The sequence below is a fragment of the Scomber japonicus genome, chromosome 7, assembly GCF_027409825.1.
Source record: "Scomber japonicus isolate fScoJap1 chromosome 7, fScoJap1.pri, whole genome shotgun sequence".
Taxonomy (NCBI): domain Eukaryota; kingdom Metazoa; phylum Chordata; class Actinopteri; order Scombriformes; family Scombridae; genus Scomber; species Scomber japonicus.
This window is the reverse complement of record NC_070584.1, coordinates 24,582,115-24,601,451: the sequence shown is the minus strand read 5'-3', so window position 1 is coordinate 24,601,451 and position 19,337 is coordinate 24,582,115. Positions and strand designations below refer to the sequence as shown.

The window sequence follows — 19,337 nt, the reverse complement described above, 5'->3', positions numbered from 1 at the left end:
AACATTTCCGACTCTTGTCATGAATTATTAATGTTTTCTATTTATAACTCAATTAACAAGGTGATTAGTGTTAAAAAAAATAAACAAACAAAGAAAAAGCAATATCCACCGAAATTCCCATTAATACATTGTGTAAGAAAAGTTATTCCTTTCGGTCATAGGTAGGCTATTAGTCCGGATTTAATCATAGCGCGTCTGTCTTATTCATAAAAGATGACGTCATCTTTTACCATATAAGAGAGGTGCACGGGGAGTACAAGCATTCAAACTTTCAGCCACAGAGCGACACGGCTGCGGGAGTAGAGCAGGAGAGAAAGAGAAGCTCACACAACGTCTTTGGAGCATGATCAGATTCACCTTTGCGGTTTTCCTTTTGGCTCTGGGGTATCTTGTCTGCGTGGAGGGTAAGTAGAGGAAACTGAAAAACTCTAATAGTTTAACCGGCAGCTGCTCTGATTTAGGAGGAGTTTGTCTTTTTGGATTTGTATTAGAAGACAGCAATTGGACAATACACTTAACATTTTCACACTGTAATGCTAAAAAACGATGTTATTATCCATTTACAGGTATTCTGTAGTATATTATAATACCTATATAATCTTTTAATGTTGGTATCTGAAGTGAATTTTAAGCAGCCACCCAACATTGTATGTTTCAGGTAACCCCTGCTGTTCAGAGCCATGCGAGAACAGGGGTGTTTGCACAGCGATGGGAACAGATAAATATGAATGTGACTGCACACGTACAGGGTTCTACGGACCAAACTGCACAACACGTAAGTATAAACTGAACACATGGGCACATCTCATTTGGAAAGTATTTATTTGTATTTGTTCAGTCGTTCACTTCTCCTCTCAACCTTTACAGCTGAATTCCTCACCTGGATCAAAGTGTCTCTGAAGCCATCGCCCAACACAGTCCACTACATTCTCACCCACTTCAAAGGTTTCTGGAATATCATCAACAACATCTCATTTCTCAGGGATGGCATCATGAGATATGTGCTGACATGTAAGTCTCTCTAGCTGAAGGCAAAATGAGGAGATGGATCGGAAACACTTCATTTAATAATTTGTAGAGCAAGTTGAAGAAAAGCACTCGTAGTGTTTGTACTAATAATGACAGACTAACACTGTTATTCTGTCTCCAGCCCGATCCCACTTGATTGATAGTCCTCCAACTTTCAATGCGGATTATGGTTACAAGAGCTGGGAAGCCTACTCCAACCTTGATTACTATACGCGGTCCCTCCCCCCTGTGCCAGAGGATTGCCCAACCCCCATGGGAGTAAAAGGTGAGTCCACTCTCTCTCTCTCAGCTTTTGGAAAACTGGTTTTCTCAGATTCTTGAATATTGAGCAAGACTGGCTTGGCCTCATTACATCGTCGGTGGTGTTCATAGCAAATGATCTTATTGTTGGATGAATAGACTGGAAATGTGCTGGGGGAAAACAGAAAAATCTGTACCAGAAAACCAAAACTAAATGACATGAAAGCAGTTTTTACACATTTCATTGAAAGTAAATTTCAGCAGATATTTCTTACACATTAAAAAAAAATGAATCATATCACCTTAATGATCAGTCTGTATTATACAATATAAAATAATAATAAAATAACAAGCAAATGTGAATGGCTTGATTTTGTGTTGTTTAATACTTAAATGTGTGTTCTCAATTCTTTTTCCAGGTAAAAAGGAGCTACCTGACGCTAAGGTTTTGGCTGAGAAGCTCCTTATGAGAAGACAGTTTATTCCTGACCCACAAGGCACCAGCTTGATGTTTGCATTCTTCGCACAGCATTTCACACACCAGTTCTTCAAATCTGACATGAAGAGAGGACCTGCCTTCACACTAGCTAAAGGTCATGGGGTAAGGACAGCAGATCTCAGACTACATCAGTCAGGACAAAGAGACCACATTTATCAATGAATAATTACATAAAAATGCAACATGTATTAATGGGGTGGTTTATATTTTTTAGGTGGACCTCAACCACATTTATGGAGAAAGCGTGGACAGGCAACGCAAGCTCAGACTCTTCAAGGATGGCAAAATGAAATATCAGGTATGAGAAGAAACAGATGCAGCTCAAACTGTCACAAACACTGAAGTCTTAACACGTCTAACGGTTGCTTCCTCTTTTGCGCCTCTGTGCAGGTTCTTGAAGGAGAGATCTACCCCCCGACAGTAAAGGAAGTGGGCGCTGAGATGCACTACCCCCCTCATGTCCCTGACTCTCACCGCTTCGTCGTAGGCCACGAGGCTTTCGGCCTGGTCCCTGGTCTGATGATGTATGCCACCATCTGGCTCCGTGAACACAACAGAGTATGTGATGTGTTGAAGGAGGTCCACCCTGACTGGGACGACGAAAGGCTTTTTCAGACCACACGGCTCATTCTGATCGGTGAGTTGATGTTTTCATAGTTACTGAGAAAGGAAATATCCGTCACAATAGGAAAAATAAAGCACTCGTCATCGTAGTAATGTGTCAAAAAGAGACTTGTCATGGTACTAATATGATCACCAATGGAGTTTTGAGTAGGAAGTTATTACCACTAACTAATAGTCCTTTCGTTTTCTCACAGTTGAACACAAAAGCTCTACTGTGAGAAACAGGATTCACTGTGTTACATGATCATATCTTTCCACCACATTCGAAGGAGGAAATGTTTTTATTTTTTTATTCTCGAATTCAGTTCCAACTACTGCGGTCAAACTATTGCCATATTGCTATCACAAAATAAACTACAAATGTTTTAAGACAAAAGAAACATTGAAATAATTTGGTTCTGAAATGCTCTGAACAAAATCTACTGACAAAATCTGAATCTATGAACATACAAGTGTTTTTTGTTTCAAATGTTGAATTACCTGACAAAAAAAGCATGGTCGTACATGGAAATCTTATATTCAAATTTAGGCTGCCCACGGGGAAACTGCAGTTGAATGTGAATACAGGCTTCTAGTGTTAAACTCTGCACATGCATCAGTCTGCACAGTGAAACTCAAACTTCCAACTGCAGTAACAATATCATTTTTGAGTTGAGGGGGGTTTTCAATATTGATAATGTCCTGTAGTAATTAATAATAATAATCATTTGTCCTGTAGGAGAGACCATCAAGATTGTGATTGAGGACTACGTGCAGCACCTGAGTGGCTATAACTTCAAGCTCAAGTTTGATCCTGAGCTGCTGTTCAACCAGCGCTTCCAGTACCAGAACCGCATTTCATCTGAGTTCAACACACTGTACCACTGGCACCCACTGATGCCTGATTCTTTCCACATCGAAGAGAAAGACTACAGCTATAAACAGTTTGTCTTCAACACCTCTGTGGTGACCGAGCACGGCATCAACAATCTGGTGGAGTCGTTTACCAAACAGATTGCTGGACGGGTAAGAGCTGTTTGTACTAACTGTTGCAGAAAACATTCAGACTGAAACTGAAATACTGCTGTTGTTTTAAGGCGGCATAACTGACTTTTCTTTTACTCTTTCAGGTTGCAGGTGGCCGAAATGTCCCAGGACCTATTATGTACGTGGCCATTAAATCCATAGAGAACAGCAGACAAATGCGCTACCAGTCCCTGAACGCTTATAGGAAACGATTCTCCATGAAGCCCTACACCTCTTTTGAAGACTTGACAGGTGAGATGAAGTGAAGATCACTCCAAAAAGTATGAGTAGATGGAAAAATTACATCATAGGATTACTGAAAAGGATATTATCAGTCATGTAGTGAAAAATTGCCTCAGGCCTAGTATGTCATAATTCCTACATTTTTAATAGCACTGTCATGAATTGATTGCAGGAATTAAATGCAAGCTACAGATCTTACAAGCAGAGTTTGTTGCAGATTTTGACACACATACCTTTTCATTGAGGAAATGGTTCGGGTGCAGTTTTAATCCCTGCAGCTTTGGAGGTTAGGAATTTATTTCCGTGACTCTAAGAACCAGATGTTCATTTCATCTTGAGACAGTGTAAGCAGATTGTCATCACAGAGAGCAAGATATAAACATTCAAGAGAGGCCCCCCACTTTGGGAAAGTAGATTTCAATTCTGAAAAAAAAGAAAAAAATGAGGAAAAAACTACTTAAACTGCTTAAAAAGTGATGTGTTTTTTTAACTTACCTGTGATGGATTTGATTCAGTCAAAACACAGGGCTTGTATTTAGACTAGCTGCAAGCTTTGCAGCTGCTGAGCCAGTGAGAGAAACCAGATTGAGATGTTAACTAAACTTTTTTTGTCCTTTGTGTTACTCAGGAGAGAAAGAAATGGCTGCATTGCTGGAGGAGATGTACGGACACGTTGATGCTGTGGAGCTCTACCCAGGCCTGCTGGTGGAGAAACCCAGGGAAAATGCCATCTTTGGGGAGACCATGGTGGAGATGGGTGCCCCTTTCTCCCTCAAGGGCTTAATGGGAAATCCCATCTGCTCCCCGGAGTACTGGAAGCCCAGCACCTTTGGAGGCAGCGTGGGGTTCGACATTGTCAACACTGCTTCCCTGCAGAAGCTTGTCTGCAATAATGTCCGGGGCCCCTGCCCTGTGGCATCCTTTCATGTGCCCGACGTTAAAGAGACGGGGTCCATGATCATCAACTCGAGCTCATCCCACTCACGCAGCAGTGACCCCACAGTCATTTTGAAAGAAAGGACTACTGAGCTCTAAGTTGTTGTTTTTTATTATACTGTTTTTATATATCTATGTATTTATTTATTTATTTATTTTGTATTTATTGTTATATTTATGATATGAACTTTTTCTACAGATCTGGAATCATTTGAAATCTTGTTTTGCATTTATTTATTTTAAAAGTAATTATTATCACATGTGAGTGTCACATGTTATACTTGAAAGTTAGTTTACAGCTACACTGTATAATATTTTTTTAGATTGACTGCTGCTCTTGGACTGTTACAACAAAATTGTGTTTGACTTGTACAAATTTCATTAACATATAATGTGCTGCAATATAATTAACTTTTTTTAACTGTTATTTTTTAAGAGTTTATCTGCTTCCTTATGTGTTGTTAAAATGATTTAATTTTGTTGAATTGTTTAAGCTGCCTAGGTTGTTTGTAATAAAACATTTCTGCTCTGTAGAAAACTTTCCATTTTCTTTCGTCATAAATACCTATTGACTACAAGGTTGACAAAAATAAATGCGCTGGAGAAACGTTACAAGAAATCAGCTAATGTAGTTGTCATTTTCATTTTGACTCTCATCATGTCTGTTCTAAACATGCCTACCTGCCTCTAGAGCAGGCTAGCGTTTCCTTCAAAAGCAATCAATGTAACATAAGTAATAGAGAAGTGTAAAGCACATACCAATTCAGATGGTATTAGTAGCCATGAGCTCAATAACCTTGAGTGATAAACCCACTTGCCTGTAGCAAGTGCTGTTGTTGCTTTTACCTTTAATTGTTGCTACAATCATGGTTGAATTAATGCAATCTTGAAAAATATGAATTGTGTTTTTGTCAAAATCTCATGATTCAAGATGGGGGTGCAATGGAAAGATATAAATCCCAAATTCATAAACCAGAGAAAGTCAGACAGGCAGTCTGATATTACACACAATCTTTTGCTCCTCCACTGACACACTCATAAAAACGCAGAATTGGGCTCATATAAGATTAGATCTATTTCACTGTTCTGTCATAATTATTTTCCCTTTCCATATTTGTATGGTAACAGAGATCAGAGAAATTAGAAGGGCAACATAAAACATTTAAGATCAAGAGGGTAAGAATAGCTTGGTAATCAACATTTCAATCAGTGTTTTGTTTAGCAAAATTAAAGAAAGGAATTGAATGGCATTTTGGGCTGTAATCACATCTCACAGAAGACTGAGAGATACAATATGGTTGAAAGCTCCTGAAAAGACAGCAATGTTACCTTGGATTAAGAATATTTTATCTAGGACTCATCTAAAGGTCAAAAATGAACTTTTACGCTGAGCTTTAATTTCAACCCAACTAATGTAGGATGGCTGTTGCTTGCTTCGTCTACACACACAAACACATGCATTTTGTGCTGCTGAAGAGCTTTCACTTTTCAGCAAATGAGTTAAGACATGCAGACACTTGTCAAGCTGAAGATGATCTTCATGCTGTAGAGCAACACGGCATGAGTGTCTAGACCACACATAAGTCATGATAAGGTAAATCAGTTGTGAAACAGATCATGAATATTTCACTGAATCCCTTCCATTCATTTTCATGGTACGCTTGTTAATTACAGGAAAAATAATAAGTCCATACTGTATAACCTCAGATTATACTGTATAACCTGAGGTTATTTCTGAAGTTAAGTAAGAATGTCTCTGAGTAATTCTGCTATATTCCAAGTAACAGCTTCTGTTTTTTTCAGTTGCAGTTTTTCAGTCACTGTCAACAAAGGAATATCAACCTTTGTTGATTTTATATTACTCTAACATAACACATACTACGTGGCGTGCAGCAAGAGGAAATGACTGTGTGGAGACTGTGGTAATATGCATGGCTGGGAAGGTCACTTTGGAAATCTAATAGGTTACATATTACTAGTTCTCCTGTTTAAAGTGTAATAAGTAATGTAACTATTTCAATTAATTAAACAAAGTAATGTAACTCATTACATTTGATTACTTTTCTAATTTTCTAACCAATGTTTTCATTCGTTAGGGTAAGTGTACTCATTAAGATCACCAGATAATTTCTTATGAAGCAAGGTTTATCTCCCATTTGAAAATGTATTCATTAGTTCATGTAGATTTTGGAATATAAAATAAACATATTTTATGATAAAAGTCAAAAGTCTGGCATGGTCTTAATTGGTACTGTGACACCATTTAAGCCCCTGTGTGCTCCAAAAAAAGGTTGACGTCATGATTTCTTTACAGAATATAAAGAAATATATTATTGATTTCAAAGAATTAAAAAACAGCAATATATGTATTCAGTAACATGTTAAATATATATAGGAAAGAACCCTCCTGAGCGAAATCTTGAAGGTCTGACTTCAGATGTAACCTCCTTTGTAATCATCATTTTTTCTCAGGACATTTATTTTGTAATTAAACTACATAACGCCCTTACATGTAACTAGTTACTCTCCAAGATTGGTAATATGCATATCCCTAAAACTTTCCATTAGTTGATGCAGAAGATGCAGAGGGAGGAAAAACACCTTTTTACTGTAGATGAGGTCCAATGAATAGCCAGCCTGCCAGTCCAAGGCAGGCAATGTAACAGAGGAAGAAAGTTTTTTTTTTTGTTGTTTTTTTTTTCATTCCAAAACAAACACGATGGAAGGAATGTTGACGTGACTGGCGGCACAGAGTGGTGAGTCAGCCTGCCAGGCATCATCCCTTCTTAACACAGACAATGACAAGCTACATTTTCCCATCCATTTACACATTTCTCACAAAAGATACAGAGAGCACATTTACTCTCTCCCCTCACACTGGACGATCAGAGTTTGAAAACAAAACCACACACACAAGCAAGGACATTACATTAATTAAGTCATGTGCTTCAGTTGTCATCTCAAGTAAATCTGATGGACAGTTCTTCAATCTCATAATCTTTGTCTTCTACTTCAAAGGACCAGGCGTAGGATTCCCCGTCAGAAGGATTTGGCCCATGACGGCATGAAAATGACCTAATTGAGTGTGCACATCATTTGTTTTCCCCATTGTAAGGGTGCCCAAGGGTGCGTATTATTATTCTATTGTGCAGCAATGTGTGGCATGCTCAGGTCCTTGTCTATGAGATCGAGCAAGGGAACACATCTTGCTTTGTGTGTGTGTAATGAGCATGAGCAGGACGTGGGCCCTGGTGTGGGAGAAGATCAGGAGATTTCAATGTGTGTTTTCCTTCTGACCGCTTCTGGACTTCTCTGGAACCAGACCTGGTGTGGGGGCTGTGATCCGAGACCCGAGGTACGTGACGCCTTGCAGGTGGCAGGAACTGTTGTCAACTGGGAGCCAGCACCGGTCACCTCCGCACGTGACACACTGGCACCAACCCAACGGGAGCCACTTATCATAGAGTCCAAGTCATACATAGGTTAAAAATGTAAGTCAGTTGCATGTATGGACAACGAAAAACTGGCCATTAAAAAATCCCTTTCAAATGTGCTTGAAAGTGATTAGGGTGTCAAGTTCACACGGTCACATGGTCATTAAAGTGAAGTGAAATTTGCTCAAAAATAGTGTATATTTCCCCACACGGGAGGCTTCAAGTTCCATATCACTTTTGTGGAAATTACATATTAGACCATGACTGGTTTCACAAAATCATGTTCTATTCTTAGATTTACAGTAAGGCGAGAGAAACTTTCCCCTTTCAGCAGATAATTGTGAAAAATGCTTTCTAGTGTCAAACTCTGCACATACACATCATTCTGCACAGTGAAATAGCAATAATCAAGGTACTTTGTTGAGTGGAGGGTGCATTTAACTAATGTGTAAAAAGGAAATTAATTCATAGCTCTTTATAGAGCTTTATAGCCACCAAAATAGCATTTCTGTTTATGATTGCTTAAACCAGGACAATCAAAAGTTTATGGAACTGAGACATATATAGTCCAGTGAAATGTCCCTCTCTATTTCATTGTTAGACATACCGCCCAATTTCCTATTCACATCAACCATCTTACAGCAAACCACAATGTACTTTAGTAATACACAAAAACCTTTTGGCGGGTGTAAACCTCCTACGTGTCTCCACAGTCTCCTCCCTCTGTGTCATCACTGTCTGGTCAAACTAGCACATAAACTGACACATTGTTCCTTCTGTACAACTGAGCTGCCCCTCTCTGATATCTCTAAGCACCAAATTCAGTATTTAAAGTTCCCACAAATGTATAACTCAGTTTTACTAAATGTGGAACTTGTTTGAACTTGTACTGTTTAGTCTAGCCATTATATGTAGAGGTACTTGCTACAGTGCTGATACTTAATGTGAGCAAGATTTGCCTGTTTTGCATGTCTTATCTCATGTGAGAATTTACATAAGTATGCTTTTGAAGGCATCTGAGAGTAACACAGTTCAGAAGAAAGTCAGTGTAACCCATGTTCGCCAGAGCAAACTCACTGCATCACCATCATCTGAAGATAATTGTACTTTCTGTGTGAACGCAACAAGAAAAGCATTTTGAGAAACATTATTTTTATTCTAGGGTTACACCAAAGCAACAAAAAGTAACAGGTGTAACCAGGTAGATTGTGATTAAATCAAAGCCTACATGATGGTGACACACTTGTATCTAACGTGTAATCACCCGCAGGTGTTAGGTGCCTGCACTCCCACAGGGAAGATCTCCATCAGTCATTGTCTATGATGTCATTCTTTCACTGTTGTGTTAGTTTCACTCAAGTCTTCATATACTGCCACTAATGACATTTTTTTCATACTTTCACAAGCACACTAGAGCGCACTAGAGTTTAGGTCATAGTGACTACTGTAAGAAACCGGAAAGAATACCTGTTTCTTAGTATCTGTCTGTATAACTCGTTAGGATTTTGTCAGTCAGTGCTTCCAGTGTGATCCAGTGGATTTGAAAATGTAAACTGTGCAATGTGCAGATAGATAAGATAGGAGTAATCTGTAAAATAGTGGCAGAATAGAAAGAAGCCACTGTAGGGAAAGATGGGAAGGACAAGAGAGCAAAAAAAAAATCCAAAACAAACAAACAAAAAAACCCAAAACAAATCCACACATAATGAAAGAGGAATAAGTCATGAATCATTTTCATCTGTGTATGTGTTTACAATCATTTGCTAACAAAGAAGGACAAGAAAATAAATGAAAGAATGAATTTGGTTCTTTTGCCTTTACTCTTGCCAAGGGCTAACCCTCATGCTCTGTATGTCTTTGTGAATTTCTGCAGAGAGGATTGCTTGGCACCTCCATTTCTAATCAACACACATGTAACAGAGCCTTTTAAGGTCACATAGGGGGTAAGGAGCTTTAACCATATACTGCAATTTGTTACCTGATGACAAGACAACAAAACACAAAACAGCTGTCTTAAATGTTACTTCATATACAGTCATATCATATCATCTACACACTCTTACTCATAGCACACACCTAATCATCTGTTAGACATACTCATCACTATTGTACGTTATACAGGGCCATTCAAGGGCCTAAAGACACAGAGACAGTGGATGACACTGCATACCAGAGATGTTAGAGATTATCTCTGTTTATCTAACGCCAGTCTCAGATCTCCAGTTCACCTGGTAAGAATCATTCTCTCAGACCTGAAAGTTGAGTTTCAAGTGAGTTTCAAGAGTCTTGCCACATTTGACTTATAGGCTACATGACACATTTACATGTTATGTCTTTTTCACCTGATCAACTTTGAAAACCAAGTCCTGAGTTTTATGTAAACATAATTGGCAACACTGTGAGTAGCCCAGGAATAGTTTAGTGAATACAAGAAACACATAGAAATAGTGGATTTTTCTGTTGGGGGCTACCGTTGTTAACATCCTACCACCGATTGTGTTGTTAAACTGAGTTTTGAGTAGCTGATCATTACTGTATGTTTGGGTTTTGATGTGTATTACATTTTGGAAGTTGAGCATTAAGTTGCTCACAATATGTATCTACTTCCTTCTTGTTTATTTCCTAGCAGCAGGTGAATACACTCGCATGTCAGACATGACTTGTCAAAACAGGAAAACACTCGATCACTGACAGTAATGATGACGGTATTGTTCCTGCTCACTGACTGGTATCACTTACTCGAACAGTTACAGGATGTGGTTTATGTGCTTTGACAAATCAAAATGTCTGTCATGAAAATATACATAATACATATACATATAAGCTAGGGGTGTGACGATACACTCAGCTCACGAGACACGATATTGGGTTCACGAGATCGAGACGAGACGAGATTTTAACTATATTTTTAAGAAAACTTCAATGAGGAAATACATGACTTTTCTTTTATTTGAAATTCACAAAATGGAAATCGAATTGAAATGTTTTAACCAATCATCTTGTAATGAATCACTTTAGTTCGACTTTGTAAATATATAATTATCATATGCAGTATGCAGCACTGTAAAAGGTTTCTCCATATAAATAGATATTTTACAGATGGATAATTTTGGTATGGAAATAACAACCATAAATACAAAAGTTAGATACAATCACAAATACAAACAAGTAAATTATAAAGAGTAGAAACAATTCTAATATATAAATATGAATTAAATAAAGAACCCAATTATCACAAATTATAACATATTGCTAATAAGAAAACTGAAATAAAAGTAAATCCTGTATCACATAAATACACAAGTAGAACAACATAAATTGTGTTATAATTTGGTAGTGTGACTCATTTTACTTTTTGCATCATTAGGCCTCCATAGCCTCTCTCTAACGCCATAACAGATGACGATGAGATTGACATAAACAAACACTGGGAAAATATTGTTAAAACCTACAAGGACACCAGCAAGAAAATTATTGGATACAGACAAAAACAATACAAAGTATGGATAAAAAATAGCACATGGAAGACTGTTGAAGAGAGAAGGAACTTAAAAACAAGAACCAATAGCACCAAATCAACCAGGATTAAACACGAACTACTAGCCCAGTACCAAAAAATCAACAGACAGGTGAAAAGGCAACTAAGGAGGGATAAGAGAGCCTACCTGGAAGAACTGGCAAGCGCTGCCGAAGAAGCAGCCACTCATAACCAACATGGAACAGTCTACAAAATCACTAAACTGATATGTGGAAGTAAATTCAGAAACAGTGAACACATCAGAAATAAGCAAGGACAACTACTTACCACAGTAAAAGAACAAGATAACCGCTGGACTGAGCACTTTAAAGAAATCCTCAACAGAGATCCCCCAATACACCCAGTAGAAATACAGGAAGCTACACAAGACCTAGACATCAGTACCAACCCACCAACAAAAATGGAAATCATCAAAGCTATTCAGTCTCTAGAAAATGGAAAGTCCCCTGGTGCCGACAACCTAAATGCAGAACTCTTTAAAGTTGATACAGAAGTAGCTGCAAACATCCTCCTCCCACTGTTCATCAACATCTAGACAGAAGGCAAAATACCAACTGATTGGACAAAAGGAGTGATCGTAAAGGTCCGAAAGAAAGGCACATTGTCTGACTGCAACAACTGGAGGGGCATTACACTTCTTTCTGTTCCTAGCAAAGTATTCTGCAAAATAATAATGCACCGAATAACAGCAGCGGTTGACAAAACACTGAGAAATGAGCAAGCTGGTTTTAGGAAAGGCAAGGGATGTGTTGACCAGATCTTCACCCTCAGAAACATAATAGAGCAGTGCAGTGAATGGCAACGACAACTATACATAAACTTCATAGACTTCCAAAAGGCTTTCGACAGCATCCATATAGCCTCTGGAAGATTGTGAGAAGCTATGGAATTCCCTCCCACATAGTTAACATTATAAAACAATTCTATAACAGCTTCACATGCTCAGTAGGAACAAACACCACCAGCTTTCTAGTTGAATCCGGAGTTCGCCAAGGATGTGTGACGTCAGCACTACTCTTCAATCTTGCTATAGACTGGGTCATGAGAAAAGCAACAGCAGACAAGTCAAGAGGGATTCGATGGACCCTCCATTCCAGCATCGAAGACCTTGACTTTGTGGATGACCTAGCCCTTCTATCGCATACGCACACACATCTGCAGGAAAAGACAGACAGATTACAACACTATGGTCAACAAGTTGGACTAACCATAAATACCAATAAAACTAAAATAATGGCTATCAACACCAATACACCAACACATATAAAAATTGAGGATCAGATCCTAGAAAATACTGACAACTTCACTTACCTGGGAAGTATCATCCACCATGATGGAGGAACAAACCAAGACATTAAAAACCGGATCAACAAAGCACGTACAGCCTTCATAAAACTTAAGCAAATATGGAAATCAAGCCAATACAAAACAAAAACAAAACTCAGAATATATCAAAGTTGTGTACTGTCAACGCTACTATATGGTGCAGAATGCTGGAAGACCACAGAAAGCGACATACGCAAACTATCCACCTTCCACACATCATGCCTGCGAAAAATCCTGCATATATTCTGGCCCAACACCATCTCAAACAATAAACTTCTCAACATTACCAAACAAGACAACATGTACAATATAATCACAAAGCGAAGATGGTCCTGGATTGGCCATGTCCTCAGGATGGACGCCGACGCTATCCCAAGAGTCGCACTCCATTGGACCCCAGAAGGCAAAAGAAAGAAAGGGAGGCGTAGGACCATAGAGAAGGAACTCCAACAGCACCACCAGAGCTGGGGAACCATTGCAAAGACAGCTAAAGACAGACAGAAGTGGAGGGACTTTGTTGCTGCCCTATGCGCCAACCGGCGTGACGGGGATAAGTAAGTAAGTAAGTAAGGCCTCCATAGCAGCGCTAGATTCCACTCCGACGCCGTCGTTGTCCTTTCGAAGAACTGCATCGAGGGAATGTGTTGCTAGGGGGTGTGTGCGTGTGTGTGTGGTTTCAGAGGAGTCTCTATGTGTATCCTTGTTTATCTTCCGGTCACAGTAGCATGTAGCATTGCGCTATGTGCGCTAATAACAGAAAATACATACCTTTTGTTCATTATTAATAAATAAAGCGGTCCGTGTTGCCATGATGCGTAGTTAAGATTTTTTGGAGGTGCATGCGTAGGGGTCCACGTCGACGCAGAGGGCTACACGTAGTTACGCCGTTTTTTTGTGCGCCCCTTAATTATAGCTTCGTGAGACAAAATTCACTTTGATGAGAAATATCATCGCGTTTTCGTCTCGCGAGATCCCCTAATGTAAGCCCTAAGCCTTCCAGGCCTACTTTTTTATTCTGTATTGATTTTTTAAAGAAAGAGTTAAATATTTTGACACATGCATTTTTGATTTCCTAAGTTAAATGTCTATGTCTATGTGTTAAGTATGGAGCTACATTCCAGCATAAAGACAGTCTAAACACAGCCAGTAACACTTTAATTCAGTAATGAACATGTTCATCTCTTTTTTTAAAATCTGTATTTAGTTTGATTTTTAGTTTTAGATCAACTTGACTTGATTGTCTTGACAACAGTCAGTCTATCACTTGTGTGCAGTGTGGTTCCCTGGAGACAAAAATGGTGACTAAAAATCCTTACAACATCACTGCTTCTAGCAAACTCCTAAAATTTCCAGGAACAATTTTGGGTAATGAGGCGATGTTGGCATAGTGGTTGCACACTGGCCCAAAAGGGCTTTTTCCTATAGCTTTTATTAAGAACAGCAGTTGTATAACAGTGGAAAATCTTTGAGCGTCACAGACATCCTGAAATGACTTTTTGTATGATCACAATTTCATCCATTAAATCCAAAAAGATTGGGAAGTCTGGGAGAACTGTATCATTAAAGTTATTTTATGCCAACTAGAAGTCTGTAGGCTCAGACAGAGAAAGACTGTAGTGTGTGAAATCTAGTGTGCAGGCTCTTTGGATGCACATGCACCCAGTGACCGACTTTCACAGGACTGAATGGCCAATTTGGAACATAAGAACTATGTTCTTCTTAGTACACCCATGATAAAATAAAATAAACTTTTTCTCTTATTCTTTGTTGTTTCTTATTTTCTCTTATTTACTTATTGTAGTTTAGTTTAGTTTTTTTATTATAGGTCATAAATAATTTTTATTACATTTTTATCATTCATAATTTTCTCTTCTGTGAAATGGTCAAAAATTGTTCTATGATTGTTCTTTGTTTTGTTCATAATTTTTGTTTCTTTTCTTTATGTTTTCTTTTGTCTACATTTGTTGTGTTATTGTCTTATTATCAGCTTGTCGATCAACTCTGAAGCAGTTTGAACAATAATCTGAATGCCACATAAAGTCTATATAATTGATTGGTTGGTTGGTTGGTTGGTTGGTTGATTGATTAACAATGGGACAATATTAACAATGGGTATAACTAGATCATGTTTAATTAACAATATGATAACCTGTTGCTAATTATAAGGTTGTATGATACAGTATTTGTATTTAAAATGGTAATATGGTGACATTGAAAAAATAAATGTGCTACCGTCCCTATTTTCGAAACACTATGAGCATAATATCTTCCAAATTACAATTCTTTGAAGTCAAAATTAGTAATTATCAGATTAAAGTGCTGAAAGTCCTCCTCCCTAATACTGTAAACATTTTGTATTTGTTTTTAACATTGTGACATCTTACCCAAAGACACACCTGGTAGTTTCTGTGTAATAGGTATGAATCAGTGCTGTAAAATGCATCACCTGATCCCTGTGACTCTTGGTGTTGATTTAATCTCATTTAACAACGAAGTTAGATCGAAATACATAGTCATGCATTTTGGTACATGGATATTACACAGTAATTTCTATATAAGTTTCCTTGTTATCACTATATCTCTTGGTGCTGGTTAAATTTAGCATCACCATGAACATAAATAGAAACATGTTTTTTCCCATTATTTTATTGTTAGGTTTATACAGTGGATTCCATTCTATTTTTACTTCAAAGATTTAGGATACTATCAATTTAATCTGATAAAATTCTTTGGAAATTAAGTAATCACACACACAAACACACACACACACCAGACGTGTGTATGATTCACAGATAAGAGAAAGCAAGGAAATTCACGAGTAACACCAGGAGAGACTGGTATGCACTCTGCTGTAGCTCATGCTGATCCCAAAAAAAAATCTATCTCTCTATCTCTCAAATACACATTCACTCATGTCACTGGATGTCATTCATGCAAGGGGGGTACAGGTGGACTTGAGTATTGGTATTGCTCAGTCCCTTTCTCATACATTTCTCTGGTGACTAACAGCATGCTACAACTGACTTGAGAATACCAGTAACTAGATGTCTACAAAGCTTTCCCATGTTAGTAATAATGTGACACACCTCATATCTATTTGCGCACCGCTTTCTCTCGTTATTCTCTGTGTTCCTCATACCACGTTACTTTGGAAACCCTTTTCTTGTAAGCAACAAATAACTATTGCAAACATCTGCAGTTGGCAGGTAACACAGTGGAACATTGATGATACAGAACACAATATTTGTAAATTATGTGAGAATTCAAGTGCTGACTTATTTGACAATACAATCAACATAAAACAACAGCCATGCCATTTCTTAGACTTTATAACAAACCAATAGGTTAGATGTATTCCTACCAAGAAAGTCTCTCAGTACTTTTCCCTTTCAAAGAACAAAACACGTGCCAGAATGAAATGATGAGTTTGTATTAGTTGGAAAGCTTCATGACTCAGGATTTAGCAGAGCATGAGCAGAGCAGAGCATGCCTAATTGGTGTCCAAAATCAGTATGTAACTCTCATATCAGCTGATGAATTAATGTGTTTGTTTTTTAGACATTCGGCGGCAGTACATCCGTTTTAATTCAGATGAAAATAAAAAGCTCTTTAAACTCTCCTAGACAAGCTCTTAAAGTTAAACAACCTCATTAAATACAGACTAATACTAATGGTAAGAAATGTTTTTCACACACTGACACCCCTGACCAAATCAAACAGGCATTTCAAAATATATACACCATTCCTGCATACTTTCAGCCACAGACAAAATGTAGCCACAAATCTCATCTATAGATGTGTGTAATTTGGTCTTGCTATGTTTTATACTTAATCTGCACATCATCATGTGCACCCTATTGCTCTCCCATTCAGGTTCCTGCCTGTGCTGCTCTCTGTTCTCATGCGCTCCCCTCATTACTACCATGGCAACGACTGTGTGTGTGTGTGTGTGTGCAGCTGGCACAAGTTGAAGCACTGAATTATTTTGCCACTAGTTGTAACCTATAGAAATATATTTGTGTTTCTAATTTTGACCATGTTTACTTCTGTTCCTATTATAATGACACCTTGACCTAGTGACGTCACAGCCCTTGATCATTATTGCCCCCTGATGATTTAATCTATGGCTTTTGTCTGAGTGTAGACCCTCCTCCTGTTGTGACTCCTTGCAGTTGACACACACAGTCACACCCCCAAGCAACACGTTCCCTCGACACAGAACTTCGAAAGGACAATGACAGCGCTCTGACGGCGTCGTGGCAACGGCGTCGCTCCAACGCAAAAGTATAAATCATACTTTATGCTTCTGCGTCGGACCGACAGCATAGCTAGGTGTAGCCCTCTGCGTCGACGCGGACCCCTACGCCATAGCCTGACGTGCATCTCCAAAAAATCCTAACTACGCGTCACGGCAACGTGGACCGCAAGGGCTGTGATTGGTCCAGTCAAAGCGTCAGTTCCTCCGGCAGTTGCTTTTTTATTAATAATGAACAAAAGGTATGTGTTTTCTGTTATTAGCACACATAGCGCAATGCTACATGCTACTGTGACCGGAAGATAAACAAGGATACAGATAGAGACTCCTCTGAAACCACACACACACGCACACACCCCCTAGCAACACGTTCCCTCGACGCAGAACTTCGAAAGGACAACGACGGCATCGGAGCGATGCTGTTGCTACGCCGTCGCTCCGACGCAGAAGCATAAATCAGCCTTTACTGTATAAAATGCCTCCATTTCATTTGCTCTGGGTCAGTCCACTGTCTCAGACCCATGTTGTGTGAGTGTGCTCACCAATATCCTGGGGTATCAGTAAACATCCAACACCACAGCAAACTTTGAACAAGGACTTGAGTGAATTTCTTCAACATCAGTTTACCTCAGTAGTCATCATTACTCAGTCTTCACTACTTTCAAAGGAACTGCAAAAAAGAAAGAAACATCTGTTTAAAAAAAAAAGGAGATATTGGGGATGGTTCAATTACAGCACATTTGACCTCAAATTAAAATACAAAGTAAAAGAAGCCTGATAATAAAAAATATTAATAATAAAAATAATAGCTGAGTAGTTATTCACTAAACAACTATTTTTGCAATATCTAAGCAGTTTCTTCACATTATATCTCAAATCTGAATATGCCATCGGATTGCTCATGTAGGAAAACCTACAAAAGCACATTTAATACCTTGTCTATTCATAAAGATACAGTGAAAAATAGATTTCAGCCTGGCGGCGGCAGCCATGTTGATTTTCTCAATTTTGAGGCATTGGGGCATTTTTGAGCTTCATATACAGCAGATTTGGATTCAGCACCCCTTAATACCCCTAGAAATGTTGTATATTATAAATATTCACAAAATGCCTTCGGGGTTCTGATTTTGTGAAAACTGACCCTGTCTACAGAACTATATAATGAAAGGATAAAGAACCAATCTAAATGCAGATAGTGTCATTATTGTGTAGCCATTACACTGTGGAATCAACATTTCCTTTATTATGATAAGTTAATAAAAAAAGAGTTTAGGATAGTATTTATTCCTTCACTCTCAGTATCCATTGTTGGTTACGTTCTGCCAATTGCAATTTTTCTGCTACATGCAGGTAATTAGTTAATTATTAATTAGTAATCATTATTATTTTCTACATTTAATTTTGCACATCGACAAAGCAAAGTCGATGTGCAATACTTTCATTCATTCATGAAAAATAATTATTCAAAACCTTCAGAAACAATGATTACATCTCTGTCTTATACTGTAACCACAAAACAATATTTATTTTTTTACAACGACAATATTCTGTTTATTGTTAACGGATTGGCATGCAGCAGGTTTTTCTGATTAGATCAGTCCTTGCATTGGTACTTCTTGCGCGACTTTGAAGCCTAATTTCATATATTTGGCGATTTTTTAATCATTCAAATTTGGCAGGGTGGTTAACTACGGAAGCGCTGAGCTGCCAAGCCCAATATATATTTGGCTCAGTATCATGTTATTACGTGAAAAGTTTCATGTTATAACGTGATATTTATCATGTTATAACGTGATAATTATCACGTTATTTCATGATGTGAAATTATCATGTTATTTCATGATGCAGTATTTTCATGTTATAACAAGAAATTATCATGTTATAACATGAAAATATCACGTTATTTCGTGATATGCAATTATCACGTTATTCTGAGATAATACATTATCACGTTATTCTGAGATAATACATTATCACGTTATTCTGAGATAATACATTATCACGTTATTCTGAGATAACACATTATCACGTTATTCTGAGATATGCAACTATCACGTTATTTCATGTTAAGCATTCATGCGAGTGTCAGAAAGTGCCCCACACACCCACTGTAAACATCCAGGGATGAAGCCACTCGTGTTGCCCTACACAGGAATAGGACACTGCATTTACTAATAAATCGTTCACAATCAAACTGTAAACCTGCAT

General features: G+C 38.1%; 1 protein-coding gene across 1 annotated transcript; it reads left to right on the top strand.

Moving 5' to 3' along the window:
- The first annotated feature begins 309 nt into the window (after window positions 1-309).
- ptgs2b (prostaglandin-endoperoxide synthase 2b) lies at window positions 310-5,120 on the top strand. Its single transcript, XM_053322624.1, has 10 exons — window positions 310-404; window positions 659-775; window positions 868-1,011; window positions 1,151-1,294; window positions 1,689-1,870; window positions 1,983-2,066; window positions 2,159-2,405; window positions 3,111-3,397; window positions 3,502-3,649; window positions 4,269-5,120. The coding sequence occupies exons 1-10, from the start codon at window positions 344-346 to the stop codon at window positions 4,673-4,675; spliced, it is 1,821 nt and encodes a 606-aa protein (XP_053178599.1). The 5' UTR covers window positions 310-343; the 3' UTR covers window positions 4,676-5,120.
- The last annotated feature ends 14,217 nt before the right edge of the window (window positions 5,121-19,337 follow it).